The sequence below is a fragment of the Neophocaena asiaeorientalis genome, unplaced genomic scaffold, assembly GCF_003031525.2.
Source record: "Neophocaena asiaeorientalis asiaeorientalis breed wild unplaced genomic scaffold, Neophocaena_asiaeorientalis_V1.1 scaffold40, whole genome shotgun sequence".
In the NCBI taxonomy this organism is placed as follows: domain Eukaryota; kingdom Metazoa; phylum Chordata; class Mammalia; order Artiodactyla; family Phocoenidae; genus Neophocaena; species Neophocaena asiaeorientalis.
Genome location: NW_020185335.1, coordinates 15797905 through 15815580, shown reverse-complemented (window position 1 = coordinate 15815580; position 17676 = coordinate 15797905). Strand labels below are relative to the sequence as shown.

General features: G+C 62.4%; 3 protein-coding genes across 15 annotated transcripts in view; 2 read left to right on the top strand and 1 right to left on the bottom strand.

Moving 5' to 3' along the window:
• The window catches only part of VPS9D1 (VPS9 domain containing 1), an 11867-nt gene extending 9520 nt beyond the window's left edge, over window positions 1-2347 (top strand). For 4 of the 6 annotated variants that reach the window (XM_024735492.1, XM_024735491.1, XM_024735495.1 and 1 more), the window contains exons 14-16: window positions 590-694; window positions 981-1066; window positions 2225-2347. In XM_024735492.1, the coding sequence (XP_024591260.1) occupies window positions 590-694; window positions 981-1066; window positions 2225-2253 (220 nt within the window). In that variant the 3' untranslated portion in view covers window positions 2254-2347. The other 2 variants (XR_003001889.1, XM_024735493.1) reach the window with 2 other exon arrangements.
• Window positions 2348-4320: 1973 nt separating this feature from the next.
• On the top strand, window positions 4321-9055 carry SPATA2L (spermatogenesis associated 2 like). Of its 2 annotated transcripts, none has more exons than XM_024735496.1 (3): window positions 4321-4853; window positions 5077-5380; window positions 7235-9055. In XM_024735496.1, exons 1-3 carry the CDS (start codon window positions 4354-4356, stop codon window positions 8147-8149), a joined length of 1719 nt encoding a protein of 572 aa, XP_024591264.1. In that variant the 5' UTR covers window positions 4321-4353; the 3' UTR covers window positions 8150-9055. The 2 variants fall into 2 exon arrangements, with proteins under 2 accessions (XP_024591264.1, XP_024591265.1); XM_024735497.1 differs by having other exon boundaries at window positions 4718-4842.
• CDK10 (cyclin dependent kinase 10) lies at window positions 9054-17499 on the bottom strand. Of its 7 annotated transcripts, none has more exons than XM_024735506.1 (13): window positions 17334-17499; window positions 15050-15122; window positions 14342-14413; window positions 13499-13601; window positions 13280-13361; window positions 13112-13179; window positions 11847-11899; window positions 11621-11690; window positions 10976-11035; window positions 10466-10589; window positions 10242-10381; window positions 9951-10003; window positions 9054-9750 (listed from the first exon to the last, which is right to left on the bottom strand). In XM_024735506.1, exons 3-13 carry the CDS (start codon window positions 14358-14360, stop codon window positions 9644-9646), a joined length of 879 nt encoding a protein of 292 aa, XP_024591274.1. In that variant the 5' UTR covers window positions 14361-14413; window positions 15050-15122; window positions 17334-17499; the 3' UTR covers window positions 9054-9643. The 7 variants fall into 7 exon arrangements, with proteins under 7 accessions (XP_024591274.1, XP_024591272.1, XP_024591271.1 ...); XM_024735504.1 differs by lacking the exon at window positions 17334-17499 and adding exons at window positions 15252-15399; window positions 16847-17266 and having other exon boundaries at window positions 9054-10003; window positions 15050-15161; XM_024735503.1 differs by lacking the exon at window positions 17334-17499 and adding exons at window positions 15252-15399; window positions 16847-17265 and having other exon boundaries at window positions 9054-10003.
• Between the last annotated feature and the right edge of the window lie 177 nt (window positions 17500-17676).

The window sequence follows — 17676 nt, the reverse complement described above, 5'->3', positions numbered from 1 at the left end:
GGGGGGGGGGGGTCGCTGTGTGTCCCTGCAGGTGTGTGGCACCCAGGGAGGTGGGGGCAGGAGTCCTGGTTGGTCATCAGGTTCAAACCAGTCTGCCTCCGTGCTCCTCGCCAAAAGTACTGGCCCGTGGGCCCTTCGCCAGGGTTTTGAGCATCCCCCAGGGCCTCCCTCCCTCACTTAGGTGCCTCTTGGGGAGGGTCTGGGGTACCTGGAGTGGTACGTGAGTGACCCTGATCCCAGGAGTGAGCAGGCTGCCTGGGACACGAGCTATGCTCTCCGTCCTCCCGTCCCAGGGCTCGGGCCAGCTCACGGGAGAGCTTCACTGTGGGGCCTCCCTGGTCCAGCCCTGGGCTCTGCGGCACAGGGTCCCCGTTCAGGATGGCCTCAGCGATCCCGGGTGGTCTCTTGTCACGCTGACCCAAGCCCACCCCCAGCCCCCTGAGGCCGGTGGGCAGGAGAGGCACGGGGATAGCATCCAGCAAGCCCAAAGCTGCTCCAGGGACCTAGCTGGGAGGCTTCAGGGCTGTGGGGACTGAGCAGCGCCCCCGGTCCCTGGAGCCTCCTGGCCGGCTCTGCGTCTCCCCAACAGTGGCGCCGACGACCTGCTGCCCATCCTGTCCTTTGTGGCGCTGAGGAGTGGCCTCCCCCAGCTGGTGTCGGAGTGTGCAGCCCTGGAGGAGTTCATCCACGAGAGGTGGGAGCCTAGGGCCAGCGTGGGGGCTGAGCTCGTGCTCCCACCCATGCACGGGGCCCACGGCCCCTCTCCCTGCCCCTCACCCAGCACACCGCCCAGAGGAGCCAGGGGGCCATCCCCTGAGCAGCGTCTGCCTGGGGAGTGGGCCGTCCCCCAGCCCAGCGCCCTGACAGCCCGTGGGACCTCAGCATCCAGGTTCTGCCCCGCAAGGGCAGGTGCCCCTTCCAGAATGTCGGGGTCTCCTTGCACCCCTCCAGTGACAGGTGCTTGTGCCACCTCCGTGCAGGTACCTGATCGGAGAGGAGGGTTACTGCCTGACGTCGCTGCAGAGCGCCCTGAGCTACGTGGAGCTGCTGCCCCGGCGGGCCCTGGGCAAGTAGCAGAGGACGGGCTGGCCAAGGACTGGCCCAGAGGCACCTGCATGGGGCAGTGGGCTGGCCGAGGCGGGGCTCTCGCCCCCGCCTGACATCAGCCCCTAGGGCTCAAGGAGGCCCCTCTGCTCCGGATAGGATGGGGCTGACCCGAGTCAGCTCCCAGGAACCAGGCCCTTCTCTTTCCTGTCCCCACCTGTGAGAGGCCCCGTGCAGGGAAACTGGGCGCCCCTGGGGCCTGCACACTCCAACAGCTCAGTCCGCTGACACCCTGCAGGCCCCGCAAGCCCAAGGACAGAGGGGCCGTGGGCCTGACCGAGGGCAGGTCTGCTTCTCTCCCTTCCCGTCCCCCGTGACACGCGGAGCTCCCTGAGCCAGGTTCTTGTCTGAGTCGAGAAGAGAGCCTGTCACCCCACAAGAGGCCTGGGGCCCAGGTGGGTTTAGACTGTGCTGTTTATTGGTCACTGACCACTCTGTCCTGGAGACCCAGGTGTCCCCAGGGCACCCGCCCATGTGTGGGAGCTCTGAGCCACACTCCCACCCTTGGTAATGGGCACGGACATCCTGAGACCCCTGGCGAATCCCCACCCCCACTCAGCCACTTCAGGGTCGGTGTGAACCCAAGGGTTGGCGCCTGCCAGGAGCCCCACCACCTGCCCACCCTGACTGTTACAGGCCGCTGGGCAACCACTGACCCAGCTGGAAATAAAGAGGTCACTGGTGTCTCCGTCAGCGCGGCTCACCTGCTCCCCGTCCCACTGGCCGGGCGGAGGACTGGGCAGCACAGCCACTCCCAGCCAACCAGCCAGAGCCAGAGGGTCCCAGAGGCCCCTGGGGCCATCGCCAAGCCCAGCCCGCCTCCCAGACCTCTGCCCAGGAGTGGGATCCGTGGGGCTGCTCCTTCTAGCACTGGACACACTCTGGGGGGCCTAGCAGGTTGGCAGGGTCAGAGGTCATCACTGGGCAGGATCTGAGCCCGGACCACTCCTCCCGAAGGGTTCCCAGGAGTCATGTTGCTCTCCAGGTGGGGAACACACGCAGGTGGCCCGGCCCCAGCCCCAGGCAGCATCTGTCACCATGGCAGAAAGTGGTGTGGGAGCAGCGTGTGGGTCCCTGGGGAAGGCCCAGCTGGACCTGACTGTGTGTTCTGTGCACGCAGTGTCCCAAGGCTGTGCGGGAACCTCGTGAGGAAAGTGAGGCACAGAAGGGGAAACGCCTTCTCCAGGCCACAGCTCCCGGTGGCAGAGCTCTCTTCGAGCCCAGCAGGTTGACTCCGGAGGCCAGAGGGGGCCGGGGACGTGACCCCAAGGGAAGGCCAAGCCGAGTTCCGGGGGCAGCTGCCTCTTTCGGGAGCCTTTGTGGGCAGGGGTCCCCTGCCCACCAGCACCCCAGGAACGACAGGCAGGCACCCGCCTGCTCACCCTGCCCTGCCCTCAAAGCTCTCAGTCCTTGAGCCCCTGCCCTCTCCAAAGGAAGCCCTCCAGTCCTGGACACGAGGCCCAGCCAGCCATGAAGCCTGGGGAGGATGACCCCCCTGCTCCAGGCCTTGGCAGTCTCAAGGATGGGATTTTAAGCCCCCTTTTATAGAGCAGGTGGACGATGGAGCGAAGCCTGACTGTGGGTGCTCCTGCTGGCTTTGGGGAGCTCTCTGGAGGCGCTGATCAGACGGCCTTCCTCCTGCTGGCTCTGGGCCAGTCCTTCAGCCTCTCCCAGCCTACAGCCTTTCGTAAGACGGTGAGTGATGGATTCTTCACACAGAAAATCCTCCAGATCAACACGAAAAAGGCAGGAGCCCCAGTCAGGAAAATAGCAAAGGCTGTGAACAGGCTGTCTTCAGAAGAACTTTAAAAAGCTCATCAGCATAAGAAGAGGTGTTTAAAGTCATTTTTAAAATCAAGAAATGCAAATTAAGACACAAGACCTTCCCTTGCGCTGAACTGGTGAAGATGAGAAAGCTGAATGATGGGGAGAGTGGTGTTGCCTGGGAGACTGGACCCAGCCACACAGTGTGCAGCGTGCTGGGCGGTGGTCCGGGGAGCTGCGGTCCTGGCCAAGGTAGGTATTAACTGACCCTGCCACCCATCTGCTCCACCCGGCTATAGCCCAGGGTCACAGGAGGACCCCTACGCAGCTGGCGCTGAGGCAGTGTGGCATCCATCCCCCTGCTGTGTAACAAACCAGCCCACTCACTGGCTTAAACATGCGACAGCCATTTGCTTTGCTTGTGAAACTCCCACCTCGGCAGGGTTCAGTGGGGACATCTTGTCTCTGCCCCACCTGCAGCATCAGCTAGGTCAGCTTCCAAGTTGGGGTGACCCAAGATCAAGGGGTTGGAGTCATCTGGAGATTTGCCTACAAGTCTGCCATCAGCGAGGGCCTCAGGGCTGTGGGAACAGCCGTGGGAGGCCTGCATTCGTTTCTTGTAACTAGCTACTGGGGAGGTTAAAACAACAAAAATTTACTCTCAAAGTCCTGAAGTCTGAAGTCAAGGCGTCCACAGGGCCGCGGCCCAGCAGAGTGCTAGACGAGAACCCTTTCCTGCCTCGTCCAGCTCCGGGGGCTCCTGCAGTCTCTGCCTGTAGCTGCAAGCCTCTGCATCCATCATATGCCTCCTCCCGAAGTATGTAACCTTGCTCCTTACAAAGACATCATTCTGACAGGGTTTAGGGTCCACCCTAATCCAGTCTGACTTCGTCTTAACTTGATTATATCTCCAAAGATCCTATTTCCAAATATGCTCACATTCCCGGGTTCCATGGATTTTGGACATTATTCAGCCTTCATTATTCGGCCCCTTCATGCAGCTGCTTTCCTCCCAGTATGTGGCTAGGTCCCAAAATTGAGCGTCTCAAGACAGCAAGGCAGTTTTATGACTTAACCTGGAAAGCCACGCAACGTCACTTCCATTCAACGGGTCTTCTATGGGACTACTCCTCTAAGGGAGGACGGTGCAAAGACCTGCTCAGGTTCAAGTGGCACACTGAGACAGAGCATGCTCCCTGGAGTAGCACACAACGGTTAACAGCAAACACCTGGAGCCACGCAAACAGCACTCAGAGCAGGAGCGGAGAAGCAGGGCTGGATACAGAGCAGAACATCGGATCCGGTGCCTGGAAGCGACTCTGACCTAGGCAGAAAGGCGCCTTCACGCCGCCTCAAAGAGGCCCGGGTTGCTGATTTGTTGGGTTTTTTTTGGTGGGGCGAGGGGGGTGCGGCGCCCCCAGCAGTGGGAGCGCGGAGTCCTAACGACTGGACCACCAGGAAAGTCTCCTGAGGCTGCAGTTTTAAATGACGCTGAAACGCCCGGCCGGCTTCCACCTGGAGCGCTGGCCCCGCCAGAGGGCGACTCGACCCCTCCCTCCCTCCCGTATCTGGTCAATCCCGTTAGGCAACGAGAAGGGTCCTGTCACTGTTGGGGTAGCCCCGCCCCCAGGAGATTGCCCCGCCCCGCGTCCGGTCCCCGCTCCCGGGAGGCGCACGAAGAGCCACGGTACCTGCTTCCTCGGCACCCTGGCGCTCCCGAGGGTCCAGCTCGGGAGGTCGGCACCCGCCTCGGTGGGAGCGTCTGCGGTGTGCCCCCTGTCCTTGGCTCCGCAGGCCGTGGAGGTTCGTGTTCCCGGGCCCTCACCAGGCCCCGCCCTGTCCGCGTTGGCGGAGGGGGCGGTGCCCGAAGAGACCCCGCCCCTAACGTCACGGCCGAGGGGTGGAGCCGGCCCGACGGAAGCGTGGTGCTGCTGGAGAGGCCCGAACAGAGCAGCGGGCGTTCGGGGACTGCTGGTGAGAGACAGGTAGGGCTGTCGTCCTCCGGGCCCACAGCACGATCTGCTGGGCAAAGGGGTCTCTGTTCGGGAAGGGAGACTCAGGTGGCGTACGTCTCCAGGGAAGGGGGTGCTGTAGATACCAGGGGCGCGCAGTTGGTGGGGGACCTGTGGATGCAGGCGAGGGCTCTGGAGGCGCGCAGCGGGCAGGGAGGGGCCTCTGCGTCCTGATAACCCTATTCCCGCCCGCCAGCATGGGCAGCAGCTCGCTGTCCGAGGACTACCGTCTGTGCCTGGAGCGCGAACTTAGGCACGGCCGCGCGGGCGTGTGCGGGGACCCATCGCTACGCGCCGTGCTCTGGCACATCCTGGTGGAAGACTTCGACCTGCATGGGGCGCTGCAGGATGACGCGCTGGCACTACTCACCGATGGCCTGTGGGGCCGCGCCGACCTGGCCCCTGCGCTACGCGGCCTGGCCCGCGCCTTCGAGCTGCTGGAGTTGGCCGCCGTGCACCTGTATCTGCTGCCTTGGAGGAAAGAGTTCACCACCATCAAGGTAGGGCGCCGAGCCGAGTGGGGGCCCCTGCCCAGGCTACTGGGAGTTGGCTACCATCGGGACGGTGGCTACCGTCGGGCATAAGGGATTTCAGGTGTCCTCAGAGGCTGATAGGTTTCAGAGAGCTCAGTGTGCTGAGGGGTCCTGGGCGTGTTGGAGCATCTCTTGGCCGAGGTTCCCCTTTGTACTCCTGGGGCTGAGAACATGGGGTGGGTGGAGGTCACCTGTTTGGATACCTGCCTTCTGAGGGGGATCCTGGTCCTTAAAGCTTGCATCACTGCCCTCCCCAAAGTGGCCTTGTGGTCCCAGTTACCATAGAAATCCTAGGACAGGCACACAGGATGGACTGGGCATTCCAGAGTCACCCTAATCTCTCCAGGAGAGATTTGTGGCTCCATTTGTGGAAGAGGACATGGTTATCCCCTATGAAGTAGGCAGGGGCTGGGGGTGCCCCTGCATGTCCTAGTGGAGCCGGGCTAAACAAGTACCTAGCTCACCCCACAGCCTGGGGAGAGCTGAGCCCAGGTCTGGCCGGGCCCCTCCAGGTGAGCTGCAGGCTGGCAGGAGGGGGCAGGCTGCCTTGTGCTCTGAGCTAATTCGGAAGAGTGGGAAGGTAATGATGTCACTGGGCACGTGGGCGTCCGCCTCCACTGGTTGCCATGGCAGCAGCAGCCTCTCTCAGCGAGGTGAGCCGTGGAGCCCACTGCTCCACTGGGACACCTGCTGTTCTGAGGCTCTAGGACTTTCATTCATCCGTTCAGACGAGGGCAGGATGCAGCCCCATGGGGGGCCAAGAGCAGAACAGACAGGCCTGATCTTGACACGCTCACGGGCTTCAGCACTGGGCAGACCTGGATGGGGTCTGCTTCTGCCGGCTCTGTGGCTTGGGGCAAGTTACCTAATCTTTTGGAATCCATTCCTTCCTCCATGAAGCAAACACGAGGACAGTCTAGCGCAAGGTCCATTGTGAGGGGTGAGAGCACAGCCCTGAGCACAGTCTTACAGCAGTGCCCCATCCGTGGAGGTCCTCTCATCAGCTGTAAGCAAAGGTACACTCACAGGGTCCCAGGATCAAGGACCTGTAGACACGCGAGAGACACGTTATCACCATCCTAGGGACGCTTCTAGTTCCTTTGCAGCCTGGAGCCTCCAAAAACTACAGACGTTCCATCCGTGTGGTGGAAAGCTGCACAGCTGGAAAAGTGAATGGCTAGGCCTCTGTCGTGTTAGGGAAAGCTCTCAGAAACTGGAAAAGCAGAGTTCAGAATGAGGCGTTTAGGAGGCTACCTGCTCAGAGCAAATAAGCACCTGTATTCTTTGTGTGTTTGCATGACCACTCAGCAGGTACACGGGAAACTAACTAAAGTAGCAAACCCCCACAGGTGAGAGGAGGTGGAGGGGACCCAGAGGGCAGCGAGATTTCTCAACAGGGCCTCTTTATTTAGTTTGTTCTATGACCCAGGTGAAACGTGTTAGATTAAAAAATTGTGATGCCTGGGCCTACGTCAGCCAATGAGATCAGAGTTTCTGGGGGTGGCCCTGAGCATCTATGGTTTTTTTGTTTTTGGCCGCACAGCTTGCGGGATTTCAGTTCCCCGACCGGGGACTGAACCCAGGCCCCAGCAGTGAAAGCGCCACATCCTAACCACAAGACCACCAGGGAACTCCCAGCATGTGTGTTTTTAAACAGCTCCTCTGGAGGGAGCATCGGCATATCCCAGACCGCCTTGGGGCCATGCCGCCCCCTGGGGTGAGGATGGTGGCCCCCAAAGCAAGCCACTGCCGGAGTGCAGCTGAGGCGGGGGCAGGTCTGCGGGAGGGTGGGCTGCCGCCGACCGGCCCCCTCCCTTGCAGACTTTCTCAGGGGGCTACGTGCACGTGCTGAAGGGCGCACTCTCGGAGGACCTCCTCATCCAGAGCTTCCAGAAGATGGGCTATGTGCGCAGGGACGACCACCGCCTTATGGTGGCCGCCCTGCCCCCCGCCCGCCAGCTTGTGCAGGTGGCCCTGGGCTGCTTTGCCCTGCGGCTGGAGTGTGAGATCCTGGGCGAGGTGCTGGCGCAGCTGGGCACCAGCATGCTGCCAGCCGAGGAGCTGCTGCAGGCGCGGCGGGCCAGCGCGGATGTGGCCTCTTGCGTGGCCTGGCTGCAGCAGCGACTAGCCCGCGAAGAAGAGCCACCACCTGTTCCCCCCCGTGGCTCCCCGGCCCGGTGCCAGGCCCAGCTGGACCTGTACCGGGACCTGCAGGAGGATGAGGGCTCAGACGAGACCAGCCTATACGGGGGACCCTCGCCAGGCCCCGACTCACCCCCCTCGGAGCTAGCCTGCCAGCCTCTGTTCTGGGAGCAGAGCGCCAGACTGTGGGGCGTGGGGGGCAGGGCCTGGGAGGCTGAGGCCAGCAGCCCGGCCTCGGAGGAGGAGCCCGAGGCCGAGGCCTTCTCCCTCCTCTCACTGCGTCAAGAGCTGCTCAGTCGGCCCGGAGACCTGGCCGCCCCCCAAGCCCCTGGCACCCCTGAGCAGGCCAGCCCCCCCCGAGTGCCCGAGCCCCCCCGCTACCAGACACACAGCTGCCTGGGCCCTGGCGCCCTCCCCACCCTCTGCTGTGACACGTGTCGCCAGCTGCACACTTCCCACTGTGCCACCCTGGCCACCTGCCGCCCGGGCCACCCTTTGCGCGCCCTGCACGGAAACCACCAGCGGCGCCTGTGGCTGCAGCGAGCCCAGGTGGACACCTTGCTCTACGATGCCCCTAGGCCCGCCTGGCCCTAGGCCCAGGGCTTTCTGGAGACATGTTCCGTGGTGCTTTTCTGGGCCTCATCCCTCCTCAGACCCGGGCCACTGGCCACCCTGCTCCTCCTGCCCCCCAGGGGTGCTGAGCACAGCGGCAGGTCAGGGGGCATGGAGACTCAACCCCGCTACGTGAGAGGTGGGGGCTGTCTTCCTCGGAAAGCTGCCGGCCCGCCCCCAGGGAGCACCCTCTCCCTCCTCTCCCACCCCTCCCCGGCCCCACCACTGGCCCCAGCGCCGCAGCTCCTGACCTGCTCCCTGCAAGTGCCCAAAGGGGTGCTCCACAGAGGAGTGTCCTTAGGGGCTCAGGTGACCTCATGAGCCCTGGAGCTTTGCTAAGACCATTCTAGGGGCTCTGCCAGGTGCATGGCTGACCCGGCTGAGGGGACCTGGTCCCCCATGGGTGTCACAGACCAGCACTGAATGAGCTGAGTGCTGGCCTGAGACCAGCCCCATGGGCTCCAGTCAGAGCTGGGCGGGGAAGCTGGACCCAAGGACAGAAGAGAAATCATCTAGTCTCCAGCCAGAGTGAGTGCCCAATAGTTCCAGAGAACAGCAGGCGGGAGACAGGGAGCCACGGAGCCCGAGAGGCTGTCACCCCACTTCCGGGTGGAGCGTGGGGGCTTCTGAGCAATCAGTACCCCAGCAGCCTCCCTGCTACATCTTCCTGCTGTCCGGCTTCGGAAAGCAGGGTGAGAGATCTCCAAGGCTCCCACCCCAGAGCCCACCTGGGTACCGTGGTAAAGATGCACCAGCTGCCAGCCGCCAGCCCGCTCACAGGGCTGGAGGGGGTGGGGCCAGTCTTGTGTGTGGCCCTTCCCCCCACACCTGTCTGTCACGCAAATCACAACTTCAAAGTACATTAAAGGACACTGGATCCAGCTGCGTCTGTGAGGAAAGCGTTTATCTCTCCGAGGCCCAACCATGTCCCTCCCCAGGAGCCTCAGTGGGGAGTGGGGACAGGGCACAGCCCCCAACCCAGGGCTGTCCCTCTGGTGGGCTCAGAGCTGCCCAGACTCCAGTCCACCAAGCTGGCGGCACCCCACACCCCACCCCTCCTTCCCACTCTGAGTCCTGCAGCCCCAGCAGGGGGTCACTGTAGCCTCTCCCTTCCCAGGCCGACCCTGGGGATCAAGTGGGGACAAAAGTGACCACGTGGGGTCTGCTCGTCCCAAGCCAGAGACACCTCCTGAGATGGGCCCAGCCAAATTTCCTCCTGGGAAGTGAGGGTCTGAGGGCTTGGCAACAGGTGGACCCAGCCCAGCCACCACATGGCAGAGCCACGAGATGACAGAGCCACCAGGTGGTGCCCGGCAGGGTGTCTGGGCCTGCAGGACGCACCCACCGGCATCCCCCGTGTCCACACGCTGCCGTTCTGGGGCAGCGGCGGGCAGAGGTGCAGGAAGCGGTGCAGTCAGCTGGAGCAGCTGGTCGGTCCTGGCCGAGGGACAGGCCGGGCCGCAGGGGCCCCCACCCTCAGGGCTTGCAGCGCCGGCTCTGGCTCTCAGCGCCTGAGGATGTGGCCGGGGCAGCACGCTTGTTGCGGTGGTGGGGGAAAGTGGGCATGAGCTCCGGCTCGCAGGCTGCAGGGAGGGGGCTGCTCAGCGCCGGGTGGGGAGGGCCCCCCACGCCTCCCTCTGCTCCCCTCCTGGCCCTGCACGCGGTTCCTGCGGCACGAGCAGCCCGTGCCTGCTCGAGCCCCACTGCCCACCTGCCCAACAGCGGCCCCAGCCCGGACAGGGACCCCCAGCCAAGCGCCGGCCAGGGGGCGGGGGAGACTCACGCAGGGGCTTCTCCTTGAAGTAGGAGCTCTCCAGGCAGTCGCCGGCCGTCGCCCTGGAGAGAAGGCCTTGCCGTTCGTGGGGCCCGGGCCTGGCCGAGGCCCATCTCCCTCACACCCGCCCCGCACGGCAGACAGCTGGGTGGCAGGTAGGGACCGGGGGCCCAGAAACCGACAGGAGCCTCAGAAAGGGCTTCATGACCTGGGCGGGCAGAGGCCCGGGCCTCACAGGCACGTCTGGGAGGGGCCCTCTCGGTCACGGCGCCCCTGCCCGCCCGCGGGCCGGGTCAGCACCTTTTCTTGGGGTCATACATGAAGAGCAGGTTCAGCAGGCGCAGGCCGGCCTCCGAGAGCCACGGGAACTTGTGCTTCAGGTTGTTGTAGGGCTGCTTCCTCAGACTGTACTGGCTCACCAGTGGCAGCTGGGAGAAGCCCTGTGTGGGGGAGGGGGAGTGGCAGCTGCAGGCTGGCGGCCGGCAGGGGGCAGGAGGAGAGGGGAGGGCAGGGCCGGCACTCACCGGCCAGATGTTCTCACTGGGTGTCCCCAGCAGCTGTACGATCAGGTCCACCTGGTGGATCTCGGAAGCGCCGGGCAGAAGGGGCTTATGGGCCAGCAGCTCGGCCAGGATGCAGCCCACGGCCCTGCAGAGGAGCACGGGGCCTCGCCTCAGCTCCTCCGGCCCCGCAGAGCACCACTCCACCGGGCCTCGGCCCCCGGGTGCTGGGGTCAGAGGACGGGGGCAGAGCTGGGAGGAGGCCACGACCGGAAGGCAGGTGACCACTGGGTTCTCCCCCCGGGCCACGTGAGCTGGCACCAGCAGGCCTCTCTGAGTGGCCACAAGGGCGGGTCCTCAGTGATGGGGGCCGTGCACGCCGAAGCCGTCTTACACTGCCTCTCGGGACCCCAGGCGCAGGCCCACCTTCCTGGGAGTTGGGAGGCTGGCGAGACCCCAGCCCCACTCCTGCCCCGCCAGCTCCCACAAGACCACCCCGCCCTGCCCAAGGCCCTGGGTGCATCCACCCCTCACCACATGTCGATGCTGGTGGTCTGCGTAGTGGTCCCCAGCAGCAGTTCAGGGGCTCGGTACCTGCGAACAGGAGCCCCCACCTTGGGTCTGGCAGTTCCTCTCCTCTGGCCCGGCCTCCACGAGGCACTGTGGCTCTGCACCAGCCTACCCACCGGCCACCACCGTCCCTGAGAGCCAGAGTCAGCCTGGACGATGGAGCATGAAGCCCAGCTCCGCTGTCCCCTCCACTAAACCCGACAAACACGATAGCACACGAGGCAGCAGCAGCTGCTGTCACTGGATGGCTCCCACGCGCAGCAGTGTCCTGTGCTGGCCCGTTCTATACAGGTCGGGGCTGAGTGACATGGCAGAAAGCATCCTGCCCTGAAGCACAACCCCGTTCTGCAAGACGTCGAGTGAGAAATAGTTACAGAGGACATGCACTGTTCTGTCCTCGCGTCGGTGGAGCCACCGCCCCTTCCAAGCAGCTCAGAGCAGCGCCCCGTCGGGACGGGGCAGGTCCTTCCCAGTGGCAGCCCTGCTCGGCCTCAGGAGCCATCCACACCCAGCCTCTGAGTGTGTGCAGCCCCACAGCTTAAAATCCTCCAAAGTCCTTGAGCAGCTTCAGCGTGACCCCCCCACTTCCCATGGTCCCCAGGGACTCACCAGAGGGTGACCACCTTGGGGGTCATTGGCTTCAGTGGGATGCCATAGGCCCGGGCCAGGCCGAAATCCGCTGGACAGACGGGAGGGAGAGTGTCACCCAGTGAAGACTGTCCACTGACGTTTGCAAGCAGCTTGTAGCGTGCAGGGTGTTATCGGGACCGGCCTGCCGCCACGTCGAGGTGGCGCTCATGGAGGCCCCCACCAGAAAGCCAGCACCTGCACCCACCTGTCTTCACGCAGCCCTTATCCGTCATGAGCAAGTTGGAGACCTTCAGATCCCTGTGACAGAAAGAGAAGACCAGCGCTTCCCAGGAAACTGCGTGGGGAAAGAGGCTGTCACCGTCGCAGTGACGGTTAGAACGTTTCCCCATACGTTTCCTCCTGTTTGCACTTTTTTATTTTTTTTATGTGGACCATTTTTAAAGTCTTTACTGAATTTGTTACAATATTGCTTCTGGGTATTTTTGGGGTTTTTTGCGGTACGCGGGCCTCTCACTGCTGTGGCCTCTCCCATTGCGGAGCACAGGCTCCGGACGCGCAGGCTCAGCGGTCATGGCTCACGGGCCCAGCCGCTCCGCGGCATGTGGGATCTTCCCGCACCGGGGCACGAACCCACGTCCCCTGCATCGGCAGGCGGACCCCCAACCACTGCGCCACCAGGGAAGCCCTACTGCTTCTTTTTTATGCTTTGGATTTTCTAGCCGCGAGGCATGTGGGATCTTCCCGCACCGGGGCACGAACCCACGTCCCCTGCATCGGCAGGCGGACCCCCAACCACTGCGCCACCAGGGAAGCCCTACTGCTTCTTTTTTATGCTTTGGATTTTCTAGCCGCGAGGCATGTGGGATCTTAGCTCCCCGACCAGCGATCGACCCACACCCCCTGCATTGGAAGGCAAAGTCTAAACCACTGGACCGCCACGGAAGTCCCTGCACTTCTTAAAAATAAGGACGGCAGGCAGTGCAAGGCGATTTGGCAGCTGGGAACACCAGAGAGAGCTCTCAGTAACTTTCTGAGAAACTGGCAGAGGCGGCCTTGAGCCCAGCTCTGACTTCCATCCAGGGCTGTGTCTGATCCCCACCCAGGCCATGCGAGCCACCGAGGGCACACGGAACTGCTGCCTGCAAGGTCCTGCCCAGGCCTGCAAGACCCTCCCCTCTGCCCCTCCAGTCTCTGCCCTTCCTGGCCTGCCTTCCAGTAAGGCAGCACTGCCTCTCCAAGGCAGCACTTCTCAGAGCCTGACTCGCTCACACCATCGGCCCCCCAGAGGAGAAAACAGGTATTATCTGCTCCTGGACCATCCGCCAGGAGCAGTCACAGAACCTCTACTGCATCGAGGCTGTGCCTGCTCCTCTCCTGGATACTGGGCAACGTCAACTGGCACTGGGTCAGTACTGGCAGTCACACTCCCCCCATGTCACAAACCAGCACTCCTCTGGAAAAATGTCTCCTGAGGCCCCGCCCCCTTCCAGGCCCGTGGACCCCGCCCACCTGTGGATGATGAAGTTCCGGTGCAGGTACTGGAGGCCCCGGAGCACCTGCAGCACGATGCACTTGACCTGTAGAGGGCCAGGATGCAGGGTCAGGGCAGCCTGCGTCTGCCACAGTGCGCCGAGCAAGGACTTGGGAAGCCCGCCACCAGAGCCCGCAGCCTCAAACCTGCGCCTCAGAGAAGGGTGTCGGCATGTTCTCCAGAAGGCTGGCCAGGTCCTGCTCACAGTAACCCATCACCAGGAAGATGCTGAAAAGAAGAGGGGGAAACGCAGGCCACCTCCCACCTCCTCCCAAGTGGGCCAAGGGACCCTCCTGGGGCAGCAGGAAGGGCAAGAGGGAGGGGCGGGCAGGACCCAATGCGGGGGCAGCAAGCCGCCCACTCACCTCTCCAGGTGGTTCCCCACAACCACCTCCTTCAGCTCCACGATGTTCGGATGGCGGAGGCGAAGGAGAAGCGTGATCTCTCGAAGGCTGCTGATGGGGACCCCTGCAACCCAGCGCGGCCTCAGCGAGCCCACCCCTGCAGTCAGGACCCCCTGCCAGCCTCTGGGACCCCCACCCTTGCAGACAGGGACCCCTGACAGCCTCTGTGACCGCCCCCTGCAGACAGGGACCCCTGACAGCCTCTGTGACGCTCGCCTGCAGACAGGGACCCCTGACAGCCAGCTACTCGGTGAGCCCCCAACCCCTGTCTACATCCCCTCTCAGGGACCCCCATGCCCGCCGCTGTCAGGGCTCTGCCTGCTACTTCAGGGAGAAGTAAGGCCATCCTAACCAGCACCTTTAACTCTTCCCTCCTTCATCAAATGCAAGCAGCACTCTGTACTGACCCCTGTGCATGGCAGGTGGCCCCCAGTGCGCCCAGCACAGCCCTGCCTGCACAGGCAGCCACGGGGCTGTCGGCAGGGCGGCATGGAGCACACAGGTGCTGCCGGCTCAGTCTTGGGTGGGAAAGCCCTGTGGAGGGGTGACGCTGAGCTGAGACAGAAGATGAGGCAGTCATTCAATGGGAGGGTGAAGGGGATGAACCGCACAGGGCTTGGGGGGGCTGAGGCCTAGACTGTGTGGCAGGGGCCAGGCTGCAGCCCCCAGAGATCAGCCTCCTTTGACCATCATGCAGACACCCTTGGGAAAGCAGGTGCGACTCGGGGGGGGCCTCAGGCAACTCACACCTTCCTCCCCCTCCCACGTGAGCTCAGAGTGGTCCGGCGGCCCCTCCGTGCTCACCATCCTTCTCCTTGTCCATCCGCACTTTCTTCAGGGCGACAATCTCATCCGTTTGGGTATCCCGGGCCCTGTCTGCAATGGAAACTCCTCCAGGATAGGATCCAAGCCCGACCCCACCGTGTGGCCTCCTGCCCCACAGGGGCTCCCTTCTCTTCCCCCTTGACTGCTGGGTACCCCGTGGCAGCCCGTCCACACTCCTCGCAAGCAGCACCCGACCCTGCGAGATGTGCTCCCTGGGGAGTCCTCTGGCTTGAGCTGGTACAGGGCCCCTGGTTGTGAGAAGCTCCCTGCAAGTTTTCCTTCTTAGAGCTGGTATGCAGATCACTGCTTTGTGCTCTGCGGTTACTATGTTCTAACAGCAAATAAGGTAGCTTATCTTGAGAAGGGAACTCTTATTTTGTCAAAGTTGGCTCCCCAGAGCACTGTGTGCATCTCCCACACCCGCAGCAGCTTGACGCACACCGATGTCCCAGCTACTGTGGACGCAGCGCTGGCTGCTTCCCGCGGTGTACACTTTATGGCTATAACAGCTACCTCTACTCACGGGTACACGTCAGCAGCCTGATGCCTGTGTTTATTCAGGAGTGCTGTGAAATCCACGGCAGTTACACCAGGGATTAGAGGTCACCTGTCCCCTCCTTCCAGCCCCGCCACAGCTGCTGCTGGGACAGTCCCTGGGCGCCCAGGCCTCCCACCGTGGCCACTCACACACAATGCCGTAGGTGCCTTCCCCAATGCGGTTCAGCTTCTCAAACTCCTTCACGCTCCGGCACCGTCCCAGCTGAAAGAGAGAGGTGCTGGCGGTGAGGGGATCCGGCAGCTAATGGAACCAGAGATGGATATGGACACACAATTGGTACCTAAAAGCCAGCTCGTGTCCTGCTCACCAAACAGAAAGGTCACCACACACCTGGGTTTGCAGGTGAGAAAATGGGGTGATGATGCTGGCCTCTTTGAATGTGATATCAAAGACGCTCTAACCACTCCCTTTCAATTCCATGGTCCAGATGTGTGCTGCCCAAAAGGAGGAACCGCCAGCCACCTTTGGTTAAAATTAACTAAAATGAAAGTAAAAGTCCATTTCTTCAGCTGCATAAGCCACGTGAAGCGCTCGATGGCCCCACGCAGCTTGTGGTGACCATCCTGGACGATTCAGAAAACAGAACATTTCCACCATCACAGAAAGTCCCCTGAACAGCACCGCTCTAAATTATGCTGTGGGGTTTTCTCCGGCAGTCCACTGGATAGAACTCCGCACTCTCAGTGCCGAGGGCCTGGATTCAATCCCTGACTGGGGGAACTGAAATCCCACAGGCTGCAGGGGGAGGCCATAAATAAAGAAAGAAAGAAGCAAGCAAGCTCTGGACGTGGAAAAAGCTTGAAGGACTTCTCAAAGCATCTACCAAGCACAGTGGAAACACTTCTGCGGCAAAAACTGTCTCAATCATCCACACGTTACTTCTTCCTTTGGGTTATGAAACTGCCCAGGGGCACATAGCCACCCAGCTGGGGGCCATAGTTCCCAGCCTCCCTTGCAGCTGGGTGTGACCATGTGACTAAATCCTGGCCAATGGGATGCGGGCAGAAGGGACAAGTGCAACTTTCTGATCAAAGGAGGCTGCTTGCTGCTCACTCCTTCCTGCCCCTTGAGGCAGGCTGGGATTTGGGTGGGGCACAGGTGAAGCAAAGAGACAACCTGAGTGCCTGGCCCACCTGTGAGACGTTAGGGGAGCCAGAAATAAAGTCCTGTACTTACGCCACTGTATTTTGGGGTCTCCATATTCTAGCAGAGAGCCTGTACCCTAATACACCTTCAGTTGTAGCAGAATCAATGAGCACCTCCCCTTGGGTCGGAGAAGCACGTGCGGCAAGGTTCAAGTTCTAAGAGCCCTTCTCTGGACTCCCTGCCTCTATGTATCTTGCCCTCCATCCTGGGGAACGGAGTCAGTCACCTGGCCTGTACTGAAGGCCTTCCACGGTTTCAGCTCAACCTAGTTGTCCTCTCTCTCCCGTGACCCCCTGGTGCTTCTTGTGCGCTCTGTGCTTTGCGGGACTTTGCTCCTGCTGCTGCCCAGGTCTGGCAAGAACCCTCCTCGTCTCTGCGTGTCCAAAACGCACTCACACTTAGCCGCGCAGCAGAAATGCTACCGCTTAGCAAAACTGCTTCCTGGCCCCCAGCTGAAAGCATTCTTTCTCTGAAAAATCCCGACACTTTCGTCTCACAGCACCTACTATTGTGCACTGTTCTCGTCCGGGTATGTCTTAACTCCCCACTGAGAGCAGCCGCTGCGTGTCTCGGTGGTGAACGACGGCGGCGGACGGCTCAAGGCGGGGGTCCTGCGTTCACTCAGCCAGCATGTTAGGATCCTTACTGGTCACTGAGGCGGCCTCTCAGAGCACCAGCAAGTGTTTAAAACAATCCGCCGCCAGGCTTCACACCTGCCCCTGCACGAGCCGTCTACCTTGGAGAAACCACCCAACGCCCCTAAGCTTCACCCTCCTCACCTCTACAAAGGGTCCCCGAAAGGACTAAGTGACAGTTACACACGCAGAGGCCCCACACGGAGCAAGGCACAAACGAAGCTGCCGGGTCACAGGTGGGGCCCCGCGCCCAGTGCACCCACAGCCCGGTGGGAGACACGCCTCCAACTCTTCCCATGGCTACTGTCTCCCGACACAAGGCGCCCGTCCCCGGCACAAAGCTAAGAAACGCCCGCGCTGCAGCGCGCTCTTGCTTAGGCGGCCGGAGACCAGAGAGCCGGCCCTTCCCTCGCGCGGGCGTCACACGCCCCGGGGTCTGCGGACCGGCCGGGACCGGAGTCCCGGGCGGCCGCCGCCGGCTTCCGCGCCTGTCGCGAGGAGCTCTGGGACTGTCGTTCCCGCTCTCGCCGGAAACCTAGCGCTTTAGCGCGACACTGAGGGCCCCAGTGCGTTTCGGCTCCGCCCTGCCGCCGGCGAGGACACAACTACCCCGAGCAGCCCGTTGTCGCACCCTGTGCTCTGGAGGCACCGTGAAGAAGCCTTCCTTACGGATACACTTCAGACGGATCTGTTCCGGCTCCGGCTCCGGCTCCCCCAGGCCCAGCTCAGCCCCACCCCACCCCCACCCCACCCCCCACTTCCCATGTGCGCAGGCGCAGATGGGTGTTCCTCGGAGCAAGCGCATGGCCTACTTCCGGGGCGTCCCCTGCTCAGCAACGGTTACCAAGGAAACCTCCGGAAGACCCCACCCCACCCACGAGGACCTCAACTCCTACGATGCACTCGGACTACCAAGGTTCTAGCTTTAATTTAGGTTTTTGTTTTTTTTTTTGCCGTACGCGGGCCTCTCACTG